At 38.1% G+C, this 24,992-nt stretch overlaps 1 protein-coding gene across 5 annotated transcripts in view; it reads right to left on the bottom strand.

Moving 5' to 3' along the window:
* The window catches only part of CCDC148 (coiled-coil domain containing 148), a 247,003-nt gene that overhangs the window by 45,274 nt on the left and 176,737 nt on the right, over positions 1–24,992 (bottom strand). For all 5 annotated transcript variants that reach the window (XM_019456947.2, XM_019456966.2, XM_019456975.2 and 2 more), the window contains one exon: positions 21,167–21,285. In XM_019456947.2, the coding sequence (XP_019312492.2) occupies positions 21,167–21,285 (119 nt within the window). The remainder of the gene's footprint in view (positions 1–21,166; positions 21,286–24,992) is intronic.

Below are 24,992 nucleotides of genomic sequence, written 5' to 3'. Positions count from 1 at the left end.
TGGATCATAACAGAACCAGAAGACAGTAAGACAAAAAGATCTCACTTAGAGATCTTGAATTTAGAGCTAGACAAAATGTGATAAATAAGACTTCGAGTTGATTCCCTTTAGGAATGGGGTAAGCATGTTTGGGGTTGTACAAGGTAAAATTACAGTGTTGGGTAGAAGGACATTTCTTGGCAGAGTAGTATAAAAATAAGGGTATGTTGATTTTGCCAACTACAGTTGTGGACTATAAAAGACGTTCGTTTATATTTTTCTTTCCTTTTCTTTTCTCAGCATCTGGGCCCACTTCTTCTTTCTAATAAATCCCTCCTGTAAAGTGATGTCAGATACTTGCTTTCCCACGTTTGCAACTAGCTCATGAGCACTTGATCTGAGTTCAGCCCTTCAGGTGCTGCACTTGGAAGCCAGTGATGCAAAGAAGCAGGGCCTGTGGAGACACTGTCAAGGATACTGGCAGTAGAAGCATGGCAGGGGTGTGGATAAAAGCAGCATTGCCAAGGGGGATGTCCAGAGTCCAGAGACGGCAGAGGAGAAAACCCAAGTTGTGGCATCTAATTTTCAGTGATTGGACTTGCAGGGATGATTCTGTGCAGGGAATTGGGGTACAGTCTTGACTCTTTTTATTTATTTTTATTTTGAGAGAGAGACCAAGAGAGAGAGAGAGCTGGGGAGGGGCAGAAAGAGGGAGATACATAATCCCAAGCAGGCTCTGAACTTTCAGCGTTGAGCCCAATGTGGGGCTTGAACTCACAAACTGTGAGATAGTGACCTGAGCCAAGATCAGGAGTCCAACACTTAGCCAACTGAGCCACCCAGGTGCTCCCAGTCTTGACTCTTCTTATCTTCCCAGCCTCTGTCATTCTCAAACATTTTCTATGCTCAGTTCTGAAAATGATTCTGTAATCTACCCTAATATAAAATACTTTTATTGCAAAATTCAAGTAGAAATACTTTCTGTTGTTTGCAAACTAGAACCCTAGTTAATCAAGGGGGCTGGGCTAGATGCTTTCCAAGATTCCTCCGAGCTCTAAAATAACATGACTTTATAAATCTCATATTGAAATACATAAAGTAAGAAAATAACCTAGATTGTAAGCATGTTTCTTTCACTAAGTATTATTTAATATCATCTGATAGCCATGTGTGTGTGTGTGTGTGTGTGTGTGTGTGTGTGTGTGTGTGTATTTTTCTTATAGGAGTGGTTCCAAGCAAAGAAAGGAAGGATGAACTAGTGCTTGAAGCTATACTCTACCCACCACAGTAGAGGTATCTTGTGAAAGTTACCTTTACATGTCTCCCAATCCATGACTTGATACTTTTTTCATGTAACCATGGTTGTTAAGTTTCTGCCTACCTAGCCCTGCATCTTTAGAAGATCTTCCTAAAGTTTATGCCTAAAAGGTATTTCATTACCTGAAAGTGCTTAGTAAAACTCCCTAGCTACGGAGTTTGTTATAAAAACCTCAGTAAACCTAAAGAATGCTTGCCTCCACTTCACTCACAAATACTGTGTGGAGCCTTGGAGGACACAGCGTCCCTTTGCTGCAGAAAAGACACAGAAAATAATTTACCTCTACAGATGTAAGTGGTAAATGGGAGAAAGGCAATGCAGTATCAAAACAAATTGATGCCCAATGAGGAACTTTCAAATGTCTGTAGCATTAATTATGGACCAAGATAAAAGTCTGTGCTCCTGGGGAGGAGAATATGAGATAACAGATTCTTGAGAAGACCATAGCATCTGGCCATTCTATTTGAAATCATAGCATCTGTGGTCACTTCACTGACATGTTTGTATGGAGGACAAATAATGGTGCTCACTACAGGGAAGCAATAATGCACATTTTGTATAAAAAATTTATTATAAGGGTTTCTGAATATTGCCCACCCTCTACCAAACACACACCTGCTAACATTCCATTTTGTGTCCTAACTGCACCAGACAGCTCAGTGTGGCATACGGTAGAAATCCAGGAGCTTTATTAATGAGCAAAGATTTCTAAAATCAAAAATCAAAGTTGTAAACAATAAAGTAAAAGCAACCGAAACTACTAAACAAAAGACATTATCTGATTGCTGTGGTTTAAAAAGGATCACAGATCTGAAGCTGGACTTGCATACCTGGGGAGATAAATCATCATCCAAGACCTCTACAATGACCCTCAGCTGAGCCATCTTTGCCCAGCTGGTGCTCCGTCTGCCCACTGGCACAAGCTTGCTTGTTTATTTTCACATTAAAATTACTGTACATTGCTTTGTTCATAAACTTCTTAGCCTCCCTCTGTCAACTATGCTTGGTCAGCTAAGATTCATTCACAGACTACTACAATTATGTCCAAATAATCTATATATTCATGCCCCAATATATGAAAACACACACACACACACACACACACACACACACACGCACACACACACACACACTCATAGTTATGTTATACTGATGAGCAGGTTCTAAGTATTATTATTATTTTTAGACAAAATTACCTCTATGGATTGGAAGATAGCATGTTGGCTAACAGTAGGATCTATTTCAGTCTTTTAAATTAATGCTAATTTGTGAAATATTTCTGATATCACTTAAAAAAAAAAACAGACAGTCTTACTAAGAACTGTATTTGTTTAATGCCTCACAGTGATCTTTGGTTGACATCATTTGGCACATCCACTTGGAAAGGGGATTTGGTTGACAGAGATTTAATGAACGAGAGTATTCTACTAATTTTGGGAAATCTCTTGCTGAGAAGCAAAAACATAACAAATGTTTGTAAAGTTTCTGTTGAAGTCACTCTAATAAACGTACTCTTTAAAATCTCACAGATTAGACTATGAACCCACTTTAAATGCCCATAATGTCTTCCAATACAACATACTGAATATTGCATATTGTTAAGAAAAGACATGGAAAATAGAAACATCTGGTTTTACTACTTAGAAAATGCAATAATTGTCAATTGCCTGCTGTTGGCAAGCACCCCAAAAACACACACTAGATTAACAAAGCCAATTTAGTGTTAGGAAGGCAGCTGGCTCTAGTTTCTTCCTTCCCACATGGTCATCACCATCTTAAACTTCAAATATGTACTGTTTTGCAACATAGAAAAACTCCATTCCTTTGGAAACAATAACTGAAATCTAATGTTTGTTACTACAGAAAGCAATGCTTCCTCCATTACACACACATCCGTGCACATGTATGCACACACACACACACACACACACACACACACACATACACACACACAGCTGCTTAGACAGAAACATGCAAGATTTTTGCTTGCAGAGGATTCTTGAATTGCTAACCTCCTCCGTGAATATGAAGTTTTACCTCCATGACTTCCCTGGACTACTTCAACGAGGGAATCACATTGGAAAAAAGAATTCAGGGGGAATTCCACAAAAAGTAGGATCTTCTCAAGAACCCAATAGATGATTTGGGGCCCATACTCCAGAAAGTATAAAAAGAACTCTGGTACATTAATCTTCAAACTTCACTGCACTTCAGAATACCCTGAAGATTTTCAAAAACTGTTGGGACCAAAATCCTAACGCCACAGATTTTGATTTAATTGATCTGGAGCTTTGTCTAGGCATCAGGACTTTTCAATATTTCCCAGGGGATTCTGTTGTAGCAAAGAATGCAACCAGGGCTCTTCTATTACATTAACATTGACTAATGAATTTCTTTTTTTATTATTTATTTATATTTAGTTGTTATCTAAGTTCCAGTTAGTCAACAATCAGTATAATATTAATTTTTCAAGTGTGCAGTTTTGTGATTCAACACTTATGTACAAAGTCCTATGCTCATCACAACAAGTGCATTCCTCAGTTTCCCTTTGCGCAACTCTATAGACAACTCCCCTAACCATGACTCTTTGCTACCATTTTGCTTCTTCTGTAATGTCATATACATTTGATCACAGAGTGTATGGTATTGGGTGACCGATGAATTTCTCACATCTTTCCCTTCCATTTGTTGGTCATGCCAGCTCCATTCAGTCTTCTCTTATGAAATGTTATCCAGAGGAGCTACTTAGCCAACAAAGGTTCCTAAAATGCTTTAGGAATCTTTAAATTACCTTCCAGGGCATATAGCTAAAAATTTAAAACTGTTAAAGTTATTACAAAGGAGGTAAGTGGGAAAAGTGGGGTTTTTATTAAATGACAAGGAACAACAATGGATATAAATAAGTGAAATGTCACAATTACAACCATCCTTGTAAAGATAAGAACTGGCAAATACAGAGGGAGGACAGAGCTGAAAAGTTAGAGATTGAACATTTTAACAAGCCTTTACAAAATGTCATAATGACAAGAGGAGAGAGGGCCCTGTGCATGGAAGGATGATATAATTTCTTATTTACTCTGCAACTTTCAGTGGTAATGGGAAGCAATGAATCTAAAGACAAAAAAAAAAATGAGACATGGCCATTACAAGTCCTTGCATCCTACTCTTCCCTGTGCATATCTAACATAAAGAATGCTCAGGAAAAAAAAGTGTTTGTAGACAATATAAATATGCCTCACAGAACCATTGTGGCTTACAGAGCCACACACTGCAATGGCTCGTGCTGCAGCATTGGCCCCAATAGGCTGAGTAGGAAGGCTGAGGGGAAGGAGAGCATTCAGAGCCCTGCTAGAGAGAAAGAACCACTGTATGCAAGAGAAGAGAGTTTAACTTACAGTGAGTGGGTGGGAAAATAAGGCCATTAGGAGGTCACATGACAACGTGGGAGGGCTAGCAAAGGACCTGGAGTGTAGAATTAGGGAAATTAGATAATACGAGGTATAAACACTGTGGCAAATAATAAAAGAGACATGTATGTTCTTATGTTTATTTTAAAGTCTGATACTTCTGTTATGTGGAAAGGGTATCTTCTATTTAATACTTTTATATTTGATTCAGTATATTCCCTTCTATGTGACTTACCACTTTGCACATCAGTTTGAAGCCCACAGCCAATCAATGAACATGGAAAAGTATGGATTTTTTAAAAAGTTTCTTAATGTTTATTTTGAGAAACAGAGAGACACGAGCAGGGGAGGGGCAGAGAGAGAGGGAGTCACAGAATCTGACACAGGCTCCAGGCTCTGAGCTGTCAGCACAAAGCTTGACATGACTTGGGGCTTAAACTCACAAACCATGAGATCATGACCTGAGACGAAGTCAGACGCTTAACCAGCTGAGCCACCCACGTGCCCCAGAAAAGTATGTTTTATTTATTGTTTTCAAAACCACTATTGTTTCTTCTTACTATCAGAAATGTATGCTCATTGTGGAAATTTTGGAAAATACAGGTGAAAATCAAAACCATCTTTCATTTTATTTCCTGGAGGAAAAAAAAAACTGTTATCATAGGGTTATGTTTCTTTCAAGATTTTTTTATTTATGTAAATATTACAGAAACAACATTTTTAAAATATTAACTTCATCTATTTTATTTCTCCTAGAAATCATGTTTCCCTTTGGCCATTCCACTGGTATGAAAAGGAGAAGTAGGTAGGTTCTGAGAAACCAGCTTCATCACTTTCTACCCCTTAGTGGATCAACTGTGAGGGTTGAGGCTTAGAAGAAATACTGAGGTAGCACTGGGAAAATCCAAGAACATGGGGCTAAGTCTCCACTTTCCTGATATAAAATGTCTCCCGGGGAAGCCTTGCATTTAGCATGGCATCCTGCCAACCATAACATGGGAACAGAGGGAGATATTTAGGGATTGCATGAGAAAATATTTGTTTCTCATGGCTTGCCCAAAGTCTTATTGGAAGTATAAGTCGTGTGCTGGGAAAACCAGGTCTGGCAAGACTTGGAGGAGAGCTGAGGACCAAAAGCAATGGCAGGGTATGTGGTCGGCAGCAGCATATGTTGGCCCACATCCTAAGGCTGAGTCCAGTATGTTTTCAGTGGATCGTATAAGAAATGAGGCAAGAAATATCAGGGACATCCTGACAAGGGTAGTGAAGACCCTGAATTATTCAAGATGATGAAAAAAGCAGGGTTCAACATTTGTATAAAGTATACCATTAACCCTGTAAGAAAGTCAGAATCTGCCAGTAGACCAGCCACTCAACCATCCATGGCCAAGAAGTCCGTTCAGCTTTACTGTAAACCTCCAATGGCCCACACAGTATCTATTCATCACATTGAGGTTATTCTGCCCTTGAAATGTGACTAGTCCAAATCAAAATGTGCTGAAAGTATAAAATGTACAGGTTTCAGAGACTTCATATGAAAAAAAAAAGAATGTAAAATATCTTGTTAAGGGGCACTTAGGTGGCTCAGTCAGTTGAGCATCCAACTCTTGGTTTAGGCTCAGGTTGTGATCCCAGGGTCATGGGATGGAGCCCCGCATCAGGCTTGACACGGAGCATGGAGCCTGCTTAAGATTCTCGCTCTCTCTCTCTCTCACTCTCTTCCTCTACCCTTCTTCCCCACTTATGTTCTTCCTCTCTTTAAAAAAAATTAAAAATTAAATTTTATATTGATAGCATGTTGAAATGACAATGTTTCTGGATATATTGAGTTAAATAAAATTTATTATTAAAGTCAATTCCACCTGTCACTTTTTATATCTTTAAGTGTGGCTACTAGAAAATTTAAAATTACATGTGTGATTTGCATAATATTTCTATTGGGTAGCTCTGCTTTGTACCCTGGGGAGGTAGAGGGATGAGATGAAATTGTGCAGGGTAATGAGGACCCTGCAGGGTGTCAGAACCCACAGGCTGACCAGCTATGCCATCCTTCCATTGAAGGAGGTTGCCTGACCTCCAGCAGAGACTGCAGTTTGTACTTTGTCCACCTAAACAGACGGAATCCAAAATCAGATCACTTTGAAATGAAAGAGCTTGAGATAACTTTAATTGAAAAGTTTCCATCTTTCTTCACTACCCTGCAGGAGGGGGTCTCAAAGAGATTGAGATCAGTTACTATTCTTCACACATTTGGGAGTGGTGTGAGTAAATATTTGACCTAAGTACAAAGTAAAGTCTTTTATAGAATTGATATCATACTTTATATAAATTTTGAACCCTACTTTTTAAAAAAAGTTTATTTTTTTTTTTGACAGAGAGATGGGGGAGAGTGCATGCCTGCTCACAATCAGGTGAGGGGCAGAGAGAGGGGGAGGGAGAGAATCCCAAGTAGGCTCTGCACTGACAGCACAGGGCCCCAGTGCAGGGCTCAGTCTCAACCATGAGCTCATGACCTGAGCTGAAATCAAGAGTCTGACACTTAACTTAGCCACCCAGGCACCCCTTGAGCCCCATTTGTTTAATCAACCTGCATATGTTAATCTCTCACCAACAGGAAAACATATATACATTGTCCTGTAAAAATAGATATATAAAGTAATGCTGAAATGGAATGATATTCAGTAATAAAAAGGAAAAAAAAAATACATGCTACAACATGGATGAGCCTCAAAAATATTATGCTAAGAGAAAGAACCCAGATAGATTACATTTATATAAAATGTTATAGGGGCCCCTGGGTGGCTCAGTCAGATGAGCATTTGACTTCAGCTCAGGTCATGATCTTGCAGTTTGTGAGTTCAAGCCAGGCATCGGCTCTGTGCTGACAGCCTGGAGCCTGTTTCGGATTCTTTCTCCCTCTCTCTATGTCCCTCCACTGCTCATGCTCTGTCTCTCTCTCTCAAAAATAAATAAACACTAAAATTTTTTAAATAAATAAAATGTTATATAAATGTATACAAAATGTATATAAAATTTATATTTATATATAATTTATATAAAAAGGCAAATCTATTGAGACAGAAATAGACTAGTGGTGGTGCAGGAGCCAAGATGGCAGAACAGCATGGAAGTTTTTTTTGTGTCTCACATCCATGAAATACAGTCAGACCAACACTAAACCATTCTACACACCTAGAAAACTGATTGGAGGATTAACCCAACAATCTGCACAACCTGAACCACAGAATTCAGCAGGTATGTGGTGTGCAGAGGTGAATTTGGGAAGCGAGAAGCCGCGGAGGGTAGGGAACCACTTTTGTGGGCAGAGAGGACGGAGACTGGGGAGGGAGAGAGAACACGGGAAAAGCACCCCTCACCAAAAGCAGCTGGAGAGAAAGTGGAAAATTGGAAACAGCCACAGGGACTAAACTAAAAAGGGAGAAAGAAGAAAGGAGAGGGTTTAAATTCCATTAAGACTGTAAACAAGGGGAGCGCAAAGGCTGCAACTCTGCAGTTCGATATCTTGTGGTGCTCTGGTGGGAAGGGCAAATCCCCAGGAACAGAGTGGGGTCCAGGAGGTTCTCAGGCCACACAGAGAAAAGCGGTTCCACTGCTGGAAGGACATTTGGTAGAGACTGTTGAAGCCACCTGGTCCCAGCAGACTCCAGAAGGCCACCACATTCGCTGGTGCTGGGGCAAGGTTATTAAGGGTAAAGCCTGGTGCCAGATGTGTGTTGTGATTTTCCATAATCCCTGAAACACTGCTGCTACACTGTCTCATGAACTTTTTCTGGGGCGGGCTGGCATCTGGCTGCAGTATTGGGGCACCAGCAGCAGCAGGGTCCAGTGGGCGTTCCTGGGCGCAGCCGATATTCAGCCATTGCTCATTCGGCCATTGTTCGGTGAGACCCTCCCGCAGAGGGGCAGAACGGGTCAAAGCCGCAGTCCTTCGGAAGTAAGGGGCCGGGGAAAACAGCCGCATCTGAGACAAAAGTCGGGAGAGAGGTACTGCCTGAAGCCTAGTCACAAACAGTGAAAAAGCGGGGAGTGGACAAGAGCTGAAGACAGAGGACAGGTGCGCGATTCGGTTCCAGGAGAACAGACTGGGTGGCTGGATGGTGCCATTTTCACCTCTCCCACATAAGCGCATACGCACCTACGAGCACCGCAACAATCCACCCCAGTAAGCTAGCAGTGCCATCTATTGGAGAGCGGAGCTGTTACGCTGAGCCCTGCCCATCTGGGCCAACTTCACTCTTCAAGAACACAAGTCTCACTGCCGGCTTAATTTATGGACTATAAGGAGCTACACAGACTGACTTCTAGGGGAAAACGAAGAAATTTCAGTCCTACTTCAATCTGTTAGCAGGTTCACGTATTCAATTTTCTTTCTTTCTTTTCTTTTTTTCTCTTTTACAATTCTTTTCTTTTTCTTGAATACAGAAAGAGAAAAAGTTCATTTTTATTTTCAATTTTTATTAAAAATATTTTTCTTTAATTTTTATTACTATATTTTTTACTTTGGTGTAAATTTTTTCAAATTCTACTTTACTTCCATCATTTTATTTTAGTCTACTTCAGTGTATCCACTTTTTCAAATTTTCAAACAATTTCCTTTTTTTCTTTTTTTTCTCTTTTTCATTTCTTTTCTTTTTCTTGAATGCAGAAAGAGAAAAACTTCATTTTTACTTTCAATTTCTATTAAAAATATTTCTACTTAATTTATATTACTATATTTTTTGCTTCTATGTAAATTTTTTCAAATTCTATTTTACTTCCATCATTTTATTTTAGTCTACTACAGTGTATTCACTTTTTCAAACTTTCAACCGATTTCTTTTTTTTAATCTTGTTTCTCTTTTTTGTTTCTTTTCTTTTTTCTTAAATACAGGAAAAGAAAAAAATCATATTTATTTTTAATTTTTATTAAAAACTATTTTTCTTTAATTGTTTTGTACTATATTCTTTACTTTTGTATATAATTTTTCAAATTCTATTTTACCCCCATCATCTCATTTTAGTCTACTTCAATGTATTCATTTTTTCAAATTCTCAAACAATTTCTTTTTTTTTCTTCCCTCCCCCCTTTTTTTTCTCTAATCTGTCAAACCACTTTCAACACCCAGACCAAAACACACCTAGTATCTAGCATCATCTATTCACTTTTTGTGTGTGTGTGTTTTTAATTTTTAATTTTAATATTTTTTTAAATTTTAATTTCTTTAATTTCCATTTTTCTACCTCATTAATTCCTTTTCTCCCTTCAAAATGACAAAACGAAAGAATTCACCCCAAAAGAAAGAGCAGGAAGAAACGACAGCCAGGGATTTAACCAACACAGATACAAGCAAGATGTCTGAACCAGAATTTAGAATCATGATAATAAGAATACTAGCTGGAGTTGAAAATAGAAGAATCCCTTTCTGCAGAGATAAAAGAAGTAAAAAATAGCCAGAATGAAATTAAAAATGCTATAACTGAGCTGCAATCACGGGTGGATGCAGCAGCGGCAAGGATGGACAAGGCAGAACAGAGAATCAGCGATATAGAGGACAAACTTAGGGAGAATAATGAAGCAGAAAAAAAGAGGGAGATTAAGGCAAAAGAGCACGATTTAAGAATTAGAGAAACCAGTGACTCATTAAACAGGAAAAACATTAGAATCATAGGGGTCCCAGAAGAGGAAGAGAGAAAATTGGGGGAGAAGGGTTATGTGAGCAAATCATAGCAGAAAACTTTCCTAACCTGGGGAAAGACACAGACATCAAAATCCAGGAAGCACAGAGGACCCCCATTAGATTCAACAAAAACCAACGATCAACAAGGCATATCATAGTCAAATGCACAAAATAGGCAAGGAGAGAATCATGAAAGCAGCAAGGGAAAAAAAGTCCCTGACATACAAGGGAAGACAAAGCAGGTTTGCAGGAGACCTATCCACAGAAACTCGGCAGGCCAGAAAGGAGTGGTGGGATATATTCAGTGTGCTGAATCAGAAAAATATTCATCCAAGAATTCTTTATCCAGCAAGGCTGTCATTCAAAATAGAAGGAGAGATAAAAAGTTTCCCAGGCAAACAGAAATTAAAGGAGTTAGTGGCCACTAAACCAGCCCTGCGAGAAATTTTAAGGGGGACTTTCTGAGGGGAGAAAAGATGAAAATTTATATATATATACCAAAAGCAACAAAGATTAGAAAGGACCAGAGAACACCACCAGAAACTCCAACTCTACAAGCATCATAATGGCAATAAATTCATATCTTTCAGTACTCACTCTAAATGTCAGTGGACTCAATGCTCCAATCTAAAGACATAGGGTAACAGAATGGATAAGAAAACAAGATCCATCTATATGCTGTTTACAAGAGACCTACTTTAGACCTAAAGACACCTTCAGATTGAAAACAAGGGGATGGAGAACCATCTCTCATGCTAATGGTCAACAAAAGAGAGCTGGAGTAGCCATACTTATATCAGACAATCTAGACTTTAAAATAAAGACTGTATCGAGAGATGCAGAAGGGCATTATATCATGATCAAGGGGTCTATAGACCAAGAAGACCCAACAATTGTAAACATTTATGCTCCAAATGTGAGAGAACCCAAATATATAAATCAATTAATCACAAACATAAAGAAACTCATCAATAGTAATACCATAATAGTAGGAGACTTCAACACCCCACTCACAGCAATGGACAGATCATCTAATCAAAAAATCAACAAGGAAACAATGGCTTTAAATGACACACTGGACCAGATGGACTTAACAGATATATTCAGAACATTTCATCCTAAAGCAGCAGAATATACATTCTTCTCCAGTGCACATGGAACATTCTCCAGAATAGACCATATACTGGGACACAAATCAGTCCTAAGTAAGTACAAAAAGATCAAGATCATACTGTGCATATTTTCAGACCACAACGTTATGAAACTTGTAATCAACCACAAGAAAAAAATTGGAAAAGTAACAAATACTTGGAGACTGAAGAACATCCTACTAAAGAATGAATGGGCTAACCAAGCAGTAAAAGAGGAAATTAAAAAGTATATGGAAGTCAATGAAAATGATAACACCACAACCCAAAACCTCTGGGACACAGCAAAGGCAGTTATAAGAGGAAAGTATATAGCAATCCAGGCCTTCCTAAAGAAGCAAGAAAGATCTCAGATACACAACCTAAGCTTACACCTTAAGGAGCTGGAAAAAGAACAGCAAATAAAACCCCAAACCAGCAGAAGACAGGAAATAATAAAGATTAGAGCAGAAATTAATGTTACCGATACCAAAAGAACAGTAGAACAGATCAATAAAATCAAAAGCTGGTTCTTTGAAAGAATTAACTAAATTGATACACCACTAGCCAGTTTGATCAAGAAGAAAAAGGAAAGGACCCTAATAAATAAAATCAAGAATGAAAGAGGAGAAATCACAACCAACACAACAGAAATAAAAACAATAATAAGAGAATATTATGAGCAATTATATGCCAATAAAATGGGCAATCTGGAAGAAATGGACAAATTCCTAGAAACATATACACTACCAAAACTGAAACAGGAAGAAATAGAAAATTTGAACAGACCCATAACCAGTAAGGAAATCGAACTATTAATCAAAAATCTGCCAAAAAACAAGAGTCCAGGGCCAGATGGCTTTCCAGGGGAATTCTACCAAACATTTAAGGAAGAGTTAACATCTATTCTCATGAAACTGTTCCAAAAAAATAGAAATGGAAAGAAAACTTCCAAACTCTTTCTATGAAGCCAGCATTACCTTGATTCCAAAACCAGACAGGGACCCCACTAAAAATGAGAACTATAGACCAATTTCCCTGATGAACATGGGTGCAAAAATCCTCAACAAGATATTAGCCAACCAGATCCAACAATACATTAAAAAAATTATTCACCACAACCAAGTGGGATTTATACCTGGGATGCAGGGCTGGTTCAATATCCGCAAAACAAGTAACATGATTCATCACATCAATAAAAGAAAGGACAAGAACCATATGATCCTCTCAACAGATGCAGAGAAAGCATTTGACAAAATACAGCATCCTTTCTTGATAAAAATCTTCAAGAAAGTAGGGAGAGAAGGAGCATACCTCAAGATCATAAAAGCCATATATGAAAGACCCAACGCTAATATCATCTTCAATGAGGAAAAACTGAGAGCTTTCCCCCTAAGGTCAGGAACAAGACAGGGATGTCCACTCTCGCCACTGTTATTCAACATAGTATTGGAAGTCTTAGCCTCTGCAATCAGAAAACACAAAGAAATAAAAGGCATCCAAATCGGCCAGGAGGAGATCAAACTTTCACTCTTTGCAGATGACATGATACTCTATATGGAAAACCCTAAATGTTCCATCAAAAAACTGCTAGAATTGATTCATGAATTCAGCAAAGTGGCAGGATATAAAATCAATGCACAGAAATTGGTTGCATTCCTATACACCAACAATGAAGCGACAGAAAGAGAAATCAAGGAATCGATCCCATTTACAGTTGCACAAAAAACCATAAAATACCTAGGAATAAATCTACCCAAAGAGGTGAAAAATCTATACACTGAAAACTATAGAAAGCTTATGAAAGAAATTGAAGAAAACACAAAAAATGGAAAAAGATTCCATGCTCCTGGATAGGAAGAACAAATATTGTTAAAATGTTGATACTACCCAAAGCAATCTAAATATTCAAGCAATCCCTATGAAAGTAACAACAGCATTCTTCACAGAGCTAGAACAAATGATCCTAAAATTTATATGGAACCAGAAAAGACCCCAAATAGCCAAAGCAATCTTGAAAAAGGAAACCAAAGCAGGAGGCATCACAATCCCGGACTTCAAGCTGTATTACAAAGCTGTAATCATCAAGACAGTATGGTACTGGCACAAGAACAGACACTCAGATCAATGGAACAGAATAGAGAATCCAGAAATGGACCCACAAACGTATGGCCAACTAATCTTTGACAAAGCAGGAAAGAATATCCAATGGAATAAAGACAGCCTCTTCAGCAAGAGGTGATGGGAAAACTGGACAGCGACATGCAGAAGAATGAACCTGGACCACTTTCTTACACCATACACAAAAATAAACTCAAAATGGATGAAAGACCTCAATGGAAGACAGGAAGCCATCAAAATCCTCGAGGAGAAAGCAGGCAAAAACCTCTTTGATCTTGCCCGCAGCAACTTCTTACTCAACACGTCTCCGGAAGCAAGAGAAACAAAAGCAAAAATGAACTACTGGGATCTCATCAAAATAAAAAGCTTCTTTCTGCACAGCAAAGGAAACAATCAGCAAAACTAAAAGGCAACTGACAGAATGGGAGAAGATATTTGCAAATGACATATCAGATAAAGGGTTAGTATCCAAAATCTATAAAGAACTTCTCAAACTCAACACCCAAAAAACAAATAATCCAGTGAAGAAATGGGCAAAAGACATGAATAGACACTTCTCCAAGGAAGACATCCAGATTGCCAACTGACACATGAAAAAATGCTCAACATCACTCATCATCAGGGAAATACAAATCAAAACCACAATGAGATACCACCTTACACCTGTCAGAAGGGCTAACATTACAACTCAGGCAACAACAGATGTTGGTGAGGATACGGAGAAAGAGGATCTGTTTGCATTGTTGGTGGGAATGCAAGCTGGTGCAGACACTCTGGAAAACAGTATGGAGGTTCCTCAAAAAACTAAAAATAGAACTACCCTACGACCCAGCAATCGCACTACTAGGCATTTATCCACAGGATACAGGTCTGCTGTTTCGAAGGGACACATGCACCCCCATGTTTATAGCAGCACTATCAGCAATAGCCAAAGTATGGAAGGAGCCCAAATGTCCATCGATGGATGAATGGATAAAGAAGTTGTGGTATATATATACATGGAGTATTACTCAGCAATCAAAAAGAATGAAATCTTGCCATTTGCAACTATGTGGATGGAACTGGAGGGGATTATGCTAAGCGAAATTAGTCAGAGAAAGACAAAAATCATATGACTTCACTCATATGAGGACTTTAAGAAACAAAGCAGATGAACATAAGGGAAGGGAAACAAAAATAATATAAAAACATGAGGCGGACAAAACAGAAGAGACTCATAAATATGGAGAACAAACTGAGGGTTATGGGAGGAGTTGTGGGGGGGGGATGGGCTAAGTGGGTAAGGGGCATTAAGGAATATACTCTTGAAATCATTGTTTCACTATATGCTAACTAATTTGGATATAAATTTAAAAAAGAAAAAAGAAAATTAAAAAAAAAGAAAGAAATAGACTAGTGGTCATTTGGGGCTGTGTAGGAATAGGAATTAATGGAAATGGGCATGAGAGATCTTTCTGGGTTAATGTAAATGATATAAAACTGGACCATAGCCATGGTTGTACATGTATATAAATTTACTAAAAATCATTTCATTGTACACTGAAAACAAGAGAATTCATATATAAATTGTTATTCAATAGAAGGGTTTTTTTAATGTTAAAAGTAGCAGGGTTGGTAGCTTTCCATAAAGCATTTTAAATGTTTGCACATTGTTATGAAAAGACATGGAAAATGAGGCTCCTGAGTGGGTCTGTTGGTTGAGCATCCAACTTAGGCTCAGGTCATGATCTCACGGTTTGTGGGTTCGAGCCCCGCATCAGGTTCTGTGCTGACAGCTCAGAGCCTGGAGCCTGCTTCGGATTCTGTGTCTCCCTCTCTCTCTGCCCCTCCCCCACTTGTGCTGTGTTTCTCTCTGTCTTTCAAAAATAAATAAATAAATAAATGTAAAAATAATTTTAAAAAGAAAAAAAGACATGGAAAGTAGACAAGTAGAAAAAAATTGAAAACTATCAGTAACCTTGCCTTTGGCAAACACTCCAATATCTACCAATTTATTGTTAAGACATCAAAAATGCAATGTAAATTATTTAGAAATTAGATAATGAAACCTTATTTGAAAACTTATAGAATGCAGGCCAAGAGACACAGGTTAAAAAAGGAACCTATAGCCAAATAAATTTATTAGAAAATAAAAGAGACTGAAAACAAATTAAAATTTTCAACCTAAGAGGATAGATATAGCTCAGTAATATTCAGGATCATGCTTCTTCCTCTGTCTTACCTCAAACTCCATTCCCAATGAAACAAGTCATCATATTTTACCTAAATACTTGATGAACATTTGTCATTTCTGCATCCCCACTGCTACTTCCTAGTTCATACACTTTTCCTCACACTGCTACTAAAGAAAATTTAGAATCAGCTTCTTGGTCATCAATTTCTACTTATTCCGAGCCTTCACCAGAAAAAACAAAACAAAACAAAACAAAAAACCAACAAACTATGAAATCTTTGGAAGAAATTGAGAGAAGACTTGAACTGGAGAGCTATTCTGGAAGGATGATCCTAGGTTGGAAATTTAATTTGGTATATATGGCAGCATTCTTTAACAAAATATCAATGCAAACAATTGACAAGATTTTTAAAAATGACACCTGACATAAGAATAACTAAGATATGGGGCACCTGGGTGGCTCAGTTGGTTAAGCGTCCAACTTCAGCTCAAGTCATGATCTTGTGGTTCGTGAGTTTGAGCCCTGCGTCAAGCCCTGTGCTGACAGCTCAGAGCCTGGAGCCTGCTTCAGATTCTGTGTTTCCCTCTCTCTTTGTCCCTCCCCAGCTCTCACTCTGTCTCTGTCTCTCTCTCAAAAATAAATAAATATTTAAAAATTTTAAAAAAAGAATAAGATATTTTGAAAAGAATAATGAGTGAACACTTGCTCTAACAGATAGCAAAAGAGATTAATTAAAATAGCATGGTATTGATGTAGAAATATAAATATAGATCAGTTTTTATTTAATCTAATAAGAGTCCATATGGAAAAGAAACTATAATTAGAAGTATAATATATAATAAAGGTGGCATTTCAACTCAGTGGGTTAGGATGAATCATTAAATAATTGGTGTTGAGAGAGCTATCAATTTAGACCAAAAAATGAAAGTCAAACACTTAGCTCATATCATTCTTGGAAATAAATTCCAGATGGCTAAACTTTAGAAGAAATGTGGATGATATATACTATTTTAAAAGAATTAGGTAGGTCTATTTGCAGGAATGCCGTGTGTCGTTTTGAAGTTTGTGCTTTGCAAAAGCATTGCCAGACCAGGAGTATAAATAGGGAATGACATCCAGCTTTGCTGCTGCTTGTCAAGCTGAGTGCCATGGTTCAGGAAGGGTTTTTTTTCCTAATTTGTCTACTTCTGGATAGGGGATCTACGTACTTTGCCACCAGAAGGGAGAACCTCTTCTAATTGGAACAAAAACCTTATATACTAGCAGCAACAGTAAATAGTACTTAATAGTAAATAAGTAATTTGTGGATACATAAATGCTTTTGTTTGTTTTTTAAAAACACAAATGGCTGCTATAAACTGAACTTGTCTCTCTAAAATTCATATGTTGAAGTCCCACCCTCCTATGTGATAGTATTTGGAGAAGAGGCCTTTGGGAAATCATTTGGTTTAGATGAGGTCATGAGGGTGGGCCCTCACGATGGGGTTAGTGACCTTATAAGAAGAGACAGAGAGATACTGTCTCTCTCCCCAGCTATGGGCACAAAGTCTAAAATCAGTTGTCTATAAGCCACAAAGAAAGTTCTCCCAGAAACTCACCATGCTGGCACCTTGATCTTAGACTTATAGTTTCCAAAACTATGGAGAAAATAAATTTCTGTTGTTTAAGCCACCAGTCTGGTATTTTATTATGGAAGTCTGAGCTAATACAACAGTATTATATCATAAAATGTATTGGATTTCTGTTGTTGTTCTTCAACTTATTTTTTATGTAGGTACATAGTATGTATGCATAAGTATTAAACAATGGAAAACAGAAAGGGCTTCTAGAGAAGACACTGTATGAGGGTAGTGATCAAGGGGCACTTTTGCTTTAACCTTGTTTTATTTTTAATAAAAATGTCCTCATTATTACATGTTTTATCTAAAATATTTAAAATGCTTAAACACTTTGAGAAAAAAATTGTTAGAAGGCGTCTTGTGTTTTAAAAATTCAATTGGTTGGGGTGCCCTGGTGGCTCAGTTAGTTAAGCACCCGACTCTTGATTTAGTCTCAGGTCACGATCTCACGGGTTCATGAGACCAAGCACCATGTCAGGTTCTGTGCTGACAGTGTGCTGGTACATCCATACACACTCTCTTCCTCAAAACAAATAAATAAACTTAAAAAATTCAATTTATAGTAATCGCTTATATTTGATGAGTGTTGCATTCAATACTTCATTTAATCCTTACAACAATCCTATGAAGTAGACATTATATATGTCTTTATTTTACAGATGAAGAAATTTAAGCATAGGCAAGTTAAATAATTTACCCCAAAGTCACATAGCTATAAAGGATAGAGCCAGGATTCCAATGTCAACGACTTAATTAAAGAACCTTCCTTCTTAACCTCTCTGGCATGTTCAGAAAGAAAATAGGCCTTAGGGTTAGTGGAAACTTTGGCAAAAACAAAAACAATAAAATAATAAGGGCAAAACGCAGAGTATAACTGAGAAGGAAAACATAATTAATAAGTAAAATGAATTACTTTATCTTTTTATGTTGAACCACATGAAACTGCCAATACTTAACCATTTCTGACCTGCAAAAATGGAATTTTCTTTGGTTCAACATAATATATCTGCTAATTTATGAATATTGTTTTCAAGAAACTTAACCTTAGAATTAAAAACTAGACAAAGAAAATAAACAATGGACATTTTTAAACCCTCAAGGCCATGTGTGCATGTTTTTAACAGATCTGGAAACAGTTTTAAGCTCTTATTCTGATATGAAAAAAAACGAGCCTCCAGTTAAAATATTAAACATGAGGTTTGTGAATTGTATTTCAGTAGCAGAGAAAAACAAACTAACCAAATTTCTTAGTGTCAGGATGGTTATAAAAGAACACAACTTCTGGTTCTTGCCAGGAGCAAAAGCTACCAGCAGTTTTTACACGTTGAGTTCCATCTCCCTACATCACAGAATGAGGACTATGCTTTAATCTACAACATCATCCAAAATTTTCTGGGAACTATTTCTTGATATATGATCCTGATATTTTAATGGCCTTCCTCACTGATTTCCCAATGGCATGAAAGAACTAGATTCATAACTTTCTGAATCTTACATTTCGCGTGAGTAGAACATACAGATCATAGGCCCTTAAACGTTGATAGCTTACTTAGCCCTCAGAGGTTATACAGTTCAATTTTACAAAGTACAAAGCAGAGCCCTATAGAGGCTGAATGGCTTTGGCCAGATCAGACACTATTCCAAGAAGATTGAAGACTAAAAACCTGGTCCCCTGGTTCCTAGTCCTTAGTACTCTTTTCGTTATGTTGTAATATGCCTATTTTTTCCTGTTATGTAATGCAGATTAATCTGATTTTCCTTTTCTTCTTTTCAACTGGATTTCTGAGTCAGCTAATCTTGATAATTATTGGAACAGGAAGGAAAAGACCGAAATGGCTCTGTAATCAAAGAAACTCCCTGGCTGCGAGGGGAGATTCTATTAGAAGCCTGTCTGCTAGATGCTGGGACCTCACATCTGTTCTGTTCTTCCCACCCCCTTTAGTTCCTGTGGCTCTCTTGTTTCCCCAGCATAGCTTCAGACTATCCACCCAGACTTTGACCTCCACTATTGCCTTGCTCTTTAGTATTTAGCTGTTGGTGGGATTTTTGTCTCTGACCCATGGCATGGCCTATCTGCTGGTAAGCACTTTGTGTTTGTTTGGCTGGTTTCTCATTGGTCTCTGTGCTGGCAGTGCGGAGCCTGCTTGGGATTTTCTGTCTCCCTCTCTGTCTGTCCCTCCCCTCACGCTGTCTCTGTCTCTCTAAAAATAAATAAATAAATAAAATGGCTATGTCCCCCAAGATTATGTATAAATCTAAGGAATAATTTTTTAATAGATTTTATTTTTAGAGCAATTTTAGAGTCACAGCAAAACTGAGCAGAAAGTACAGAGTTCCAGGCAAGTTTTTTACATTGACTAACAGTAAAGAAAAAACTATTGTGACTTCCATTATGAAATAAAAGAGCTATTCTTAATTTGTCTCCTGTGAAAATCTACTCAGAAGCTAGGTAAACTAGATAACTATGTGGGCTACCAATTTATTGTCTCTTAACTCCAAATTCACCCTTCATTGCCTACTCTATGAAAATAAGATAGACCCTGTAACTATTTCTCCCTTGCAGCTGGCACAATGTTAAGCTATGTCAGAAAGGGGTTCTGGAAAGATACTGAAGGAGGAAGGGGCTTTCTTTCCTGATTCCAGTGTTTACCCCTTCTTGCTCCTACCACATGGCTGCCGGCTGCATGTGTGGGGAACACACAGTGGCACCTGTGCCCATGGAGTTCCACTGGTGCCCAATGGTCAGTTTCCCAACAAACTTAAGAGGCACTCCCATGGTCAGATCCCCACTGAGTTTTGCAAGCATCCCAATGGTTGACTTCCAGCTTTGGCTTCCTACATCCAGGCAGGGTGTTTCTTGCTTTCCCAGTGACTCTGAACAAGACCTGGTTGAGCCCATATAATAACTTCTCCACCATTCAGTGGGCCACAACCATGCCTTCTACAATGAGATCTGAATCTCAACCATGGAGGTCGGGAGGGGGGGTGGTTGGTGAGGCACTTCCATATTTGTTTCTTCTATGGGAACCTTCCTTCAGCCCTGGAGTTGTCTTCAAAGCTCTCTTTATCTCTTTACATAACAGAGGTTTTCTGTTAGAATTAATAATTCTTTATCTTAAACTTTCCCTATTCAAATTATTATGTTATCTTTGTCTCTTCACTGACCCTGATTGATACAGTAAACTTGGAAAAATAATTTTAATTTCTCAGTTAATTTCTCAGTTTAATTTCTCATTCATAAAATGAGGACACTGGGTTAGTTGGTCTCAAATGCCCTTTTCAGCTCTAAAAATAAACCATTCCAAGAAACCCTCCATGTTTTCCTACATAGAGTGCATTCTAAGTATACTAGAATGAATCACATACACAGTATAATTGTGTATTGTCCTCCTCAGCCTCAATTATATTAAATGGGTCTCCCTTCTTACCTGAATAATGGTTTCCTCCTTCTAGGTCAACATATTAAGTCATAGTAGCACCCAGTTTTCTTTCATGCACACAGTGGGCAATCAAATACTATAAAATCCTCTGTAAGGGTTTTAACTAGGAAGCTATCCAAGGAACAAAATGGAAAACCAGAGATTTGTGTATGAATATGAGAGAGTGAAATACATTATAAGTATCATTTTATCTATTTGTGGGATACAAACATTGGAAGGATACATTAAGTATAAAAAAATGCTCCTTCTGATACTGTTTACCCAAACCATCTCCATTACTATGCAATTTAAGATCTTTTTTACCTTTCTCTGTCTTTTACTGACTGTTCAGCCATTAATTTCTTCAGTTCTTCTAGACGCTGAAGATCTCTCATTTCCACTTCTTGCCACTTCTGTTCTTTTTTAGCCCAATATTTTCTTATCTATTGTATAAATGTTACATAAAATTTAAATTAACAACATATATGTTAAAATGAGGAGAAAAGTTAAGACAACATTATCCTGTGGTTCCTATAGCCAATATTAAACTTAAATGGTACTTTATATTTTTCATTTCTTAGATCTGCTTATAGTATATTGACAGCAGACAAAAAATAAATGAAAACCTGAAGATACAAGTCCTGAGAAACTGCATGGTTTAACAATTTCTGAAGTGGAAATGTAACTTGTGCCAAGATCTAAAGCCTGAATCTATGGCTAAAATAATTGACTTTCAGGGAACCACAATAGAAGCATGTTATTGTCTCTAAAGCATATGATCTACCTGTTACTCAAGAATATTTTTATCCTCTTATGGTAATGCAGTCTTTAACAAATATAGCATTAAACCTATTCTTACTTTAAAAGCATGAGTTTATTTATGCTAATGGACAGCAGGATGTTGAAAGCTTTATGCTTCTGGGGAAGTGGCAGGAGATAGGTGGGAGGAAGGAGAACAAGAAAAAAATAGCAGGGTTATGATATATAGTAGTTCTGACTTATGTGGTAAAATAAAGGACACATTTATCAAGCTCAAAAAGGTGAAAGCATTGTTCTTACTAGGCCTGTTTTATTTCCCTTCTCTGGAAATGGAGACAGCCTGAGAAAACTGGAAGTATACATATGCTCTTCTGTTTTTTTTAATGTTTATTTATTTTTGAGAAAGAGAGAGAGGGCATGAGTGGGGTAGGGGCAGAAAGAGAGAGGGAGACACAGAATCTGAAGCAGGCTCCAGGCTCTGAGCTGTCAGCACAGAGCCTGAGGCAGGGCTCGAACTCATGAACCGTGAGATCATGACCTGAGCTGAAGTTGGATGCTTAACCGACTGAGCCACCCAGGCGCCCCTACGTATGCTATTTTCAGGAGGATGAAACCATCATTCAAGGTTCCCCTGGTGATGGGGCAATTGAAGTTAATGTGTATTTGACAGAGGCCCCTTCAACCACTTGGCTCGCCATGTTGTGTGCAACTCAAGAGACTGGATCTTATTGGTAAAAAGTAGAGTACTTCAGTGGTGAATGATAATGAGTGACTGCCAGCAGAAGGTCTGTTGTGGAGGACATGTTAGCTTCACCCCCAACGTGGCATTGTCTCTTTTGAGAAGTGAATATGAAAACCTAAGTGGTTTCCAGACTTGCCTTAGCAACATGGTCTCTGACCACTGGGAGAACAAAGGAAGCCTCCCAAGCAACATGGCCACAGTCATAGCAGCTCTGCCACAGGGCCGCCACACCAGCAATCACAATGGAAACATCTGCTCAAAGCATAACAAGTAACTGGGTGAGGTCAAGGTACCATGATTTCACCCTGTAGATAATTGAGATTTGAATTTGGGGAGAACAGAGATGAAGCTAGAAAGATAGCAAAGAGAGGGTAGGGGAGGCAGAGAAAGAAAACACTGACTGATAAGGTGTGTTTCAAAGTCCTGACTGATAAATGCTGGGGCATTCTATCAGTGTCAGGTATGGAAATGTTAACAATGATTATATCATCTCCCTCTGGGGTTTAAGTGGTGTTTATTTTACACTTTGTGTATTTTTGTGTTACTTTATGTTTTGCAATGAATATGTATTTCTTTCATAATCAGAGAAAGTAAAGCTACTTCAAAACTAAATTTTAAAAAAGAGCAGATATTGGATTAAAGAGCATTTGCCTCTAGGCTCTAAATGACCAACAATATTTGCTTACTCTCAGTGTTGGCCTTGGAGGGAAGTCATTGGTCCTTTTGTCAACAATCCCTTGACTACAAGTGGACAAACCCTTTAGATCCAACCTGGACAACCAGGTTGCTGGTGTCCTCAGAAGACAGATACCATTTGGTGCAGTATCCTCTGAAGGTCATATAAATATGTCACACCAGAGTCTTTTGGTATCTCAGGATCAATTATTTCCATCCCCAACTCTCTAGTATGCTCAGACATTGCTACAGTGTGAGTCTCTCTCTCTCTCTCTCTGTCCTCTTTTTCTCTCTCTCTCTCCCCTCCTCTCTCTCCCTCCCTCCCTCCAACTCTCCCTTTCCTCCCTTCTCTCTCTTCCTCTATCTCTCTCTCACCACCTCTCTTTCTCAATCTCTCTCTCCCTCTCCATCTCCCTCTCTCCCTCCCTCCCTCCCTCTCTTATGTGAGCCCAATTTATTCTTTCTCAGTGTTTTCTACTGGGCTCTCTGAAAGCCCTGTGTCATCACACATAAAATCCTCTACATCTTCAAACTTCAGACCACTACATGATTATTTTGACTGGAATTCTCTTGAGCGAAGGATGCTTATCCTCTGGTGCCCCACATGCCAGGAGGCTGAGGAATGGTTCGAGCATTTTCCTCGTTAACTGCTACTTTTACACTAAAGGTCATTTTCAAATATTCATGAAGAATTCAGATACGAGGGTCACAGCCACACAGAACTTGTCCAAAACAACCCCTTTTACTTCCCTAGACAACTTCAGCATCTGCCTGAATGCCCTTCCAACCTACTAATCTCACAGTTCCATAACTTCCTCTATTCCAGGAGTCATGACTTCCTCCAGGATTCTATTATCATCAAACACATTTCAGTTTCAATTCTTAAATCTTCAATTATAGCCATTGATTCTATGATCAGGACCTACCCATTCCTTTGCTATCATCCTCAGTTTTCTGATCATATAATTTTATTCCTCCATTATAGCCCTCTTCTCAAGGCCTTGCTAATTAGTATGTTTGTTTCTCTCTCCCACTGCACTTCAGAAAATGTGATTTATCTATCTTGGCACTTCCAACATTAACTACAGGGTTTAGAACATGATATATACCTAATAAACATTTGATTGATGAATGAATTACACAACTCTAGAAAATTATACCAAATTTATGGTTTCAACTGAATATTCATTGATAATCAGCATTCCTTTTATGAATTCCTGGTTAATACCTCTTGCGTTCTCATGAACATATTCCAAACCCGTTCACTATGTTAAGCTGCATATCTGCCTCCTCTTCTTCACTTTTATCAGGGGAAATAGAGACTATAAATGATACCTTACTTGATGCCTGCCTTTTAGAAAAAGAGGTGTCTGTACAAAGGGACAATAAATCCCTCTTGGGCTCCAGATCCTATTCCCTAATTCCATCTTCCCCATAAACTTACTCCATCATTTACCCCTCTCTCCCTTATACCTTCAACTTCTCGGTCTGTGCTGCTTCCTTCTCCTCACATGGAAATATATACAAATCTCACCCATTTACAAAAATTTAAAAGGACTTTCTTTAGACCCCTGAGACTGTAGCATCTCATCCTTCATTGTTCTCTTCTTCAGTCAAGCATCTTACTTACTGTTCTTCAATTCTCATCTCCTGTTTTATTCCTCATCTGTAATATTCCTATCTCTGCCTTCCCTCCAAATTCACTACTCTTACCACTGACTTCCAAGTGAGTGAACAAAATGATCCTTTTCAATCTTTATTTTACATAATTTCTTTGTGTATTTGATTCTGTCAACCCTTATCTATATAGTCTTAAGACACTACTGACTTTGGCATTCATTTGTTCAACAAATATTTACTGAACATACGCTTTAAGCCAGATATTGTGTTGTATATTTGGGATATGATGCTCAAAAGAGAAATAAGTTCTCTGCCTCATATTGCTGGGACTTTCTAGAAAGAGAGAGACAAAGA

Source organism: Panthera pardus, unplaced genomic scaffold (genome assembly GCF_024362965.1).
Source record: "Panthera pardus isolate Hobbes unplaced genomic scaffold, ASM2436296v1 HiC_scaffold_10, whole genome shotgun sequence".
Classification (NCBI taxonomy): Eukaryota; Metazoa; Chordata; class Mammalia; order Carnivora; family Felidae; genus Panthera; species Panthera pardus.
Note: the sequence above shows the minus strand (reverse complement) of the source record. Positions and strands in the feature narration are given on the sequence as shown.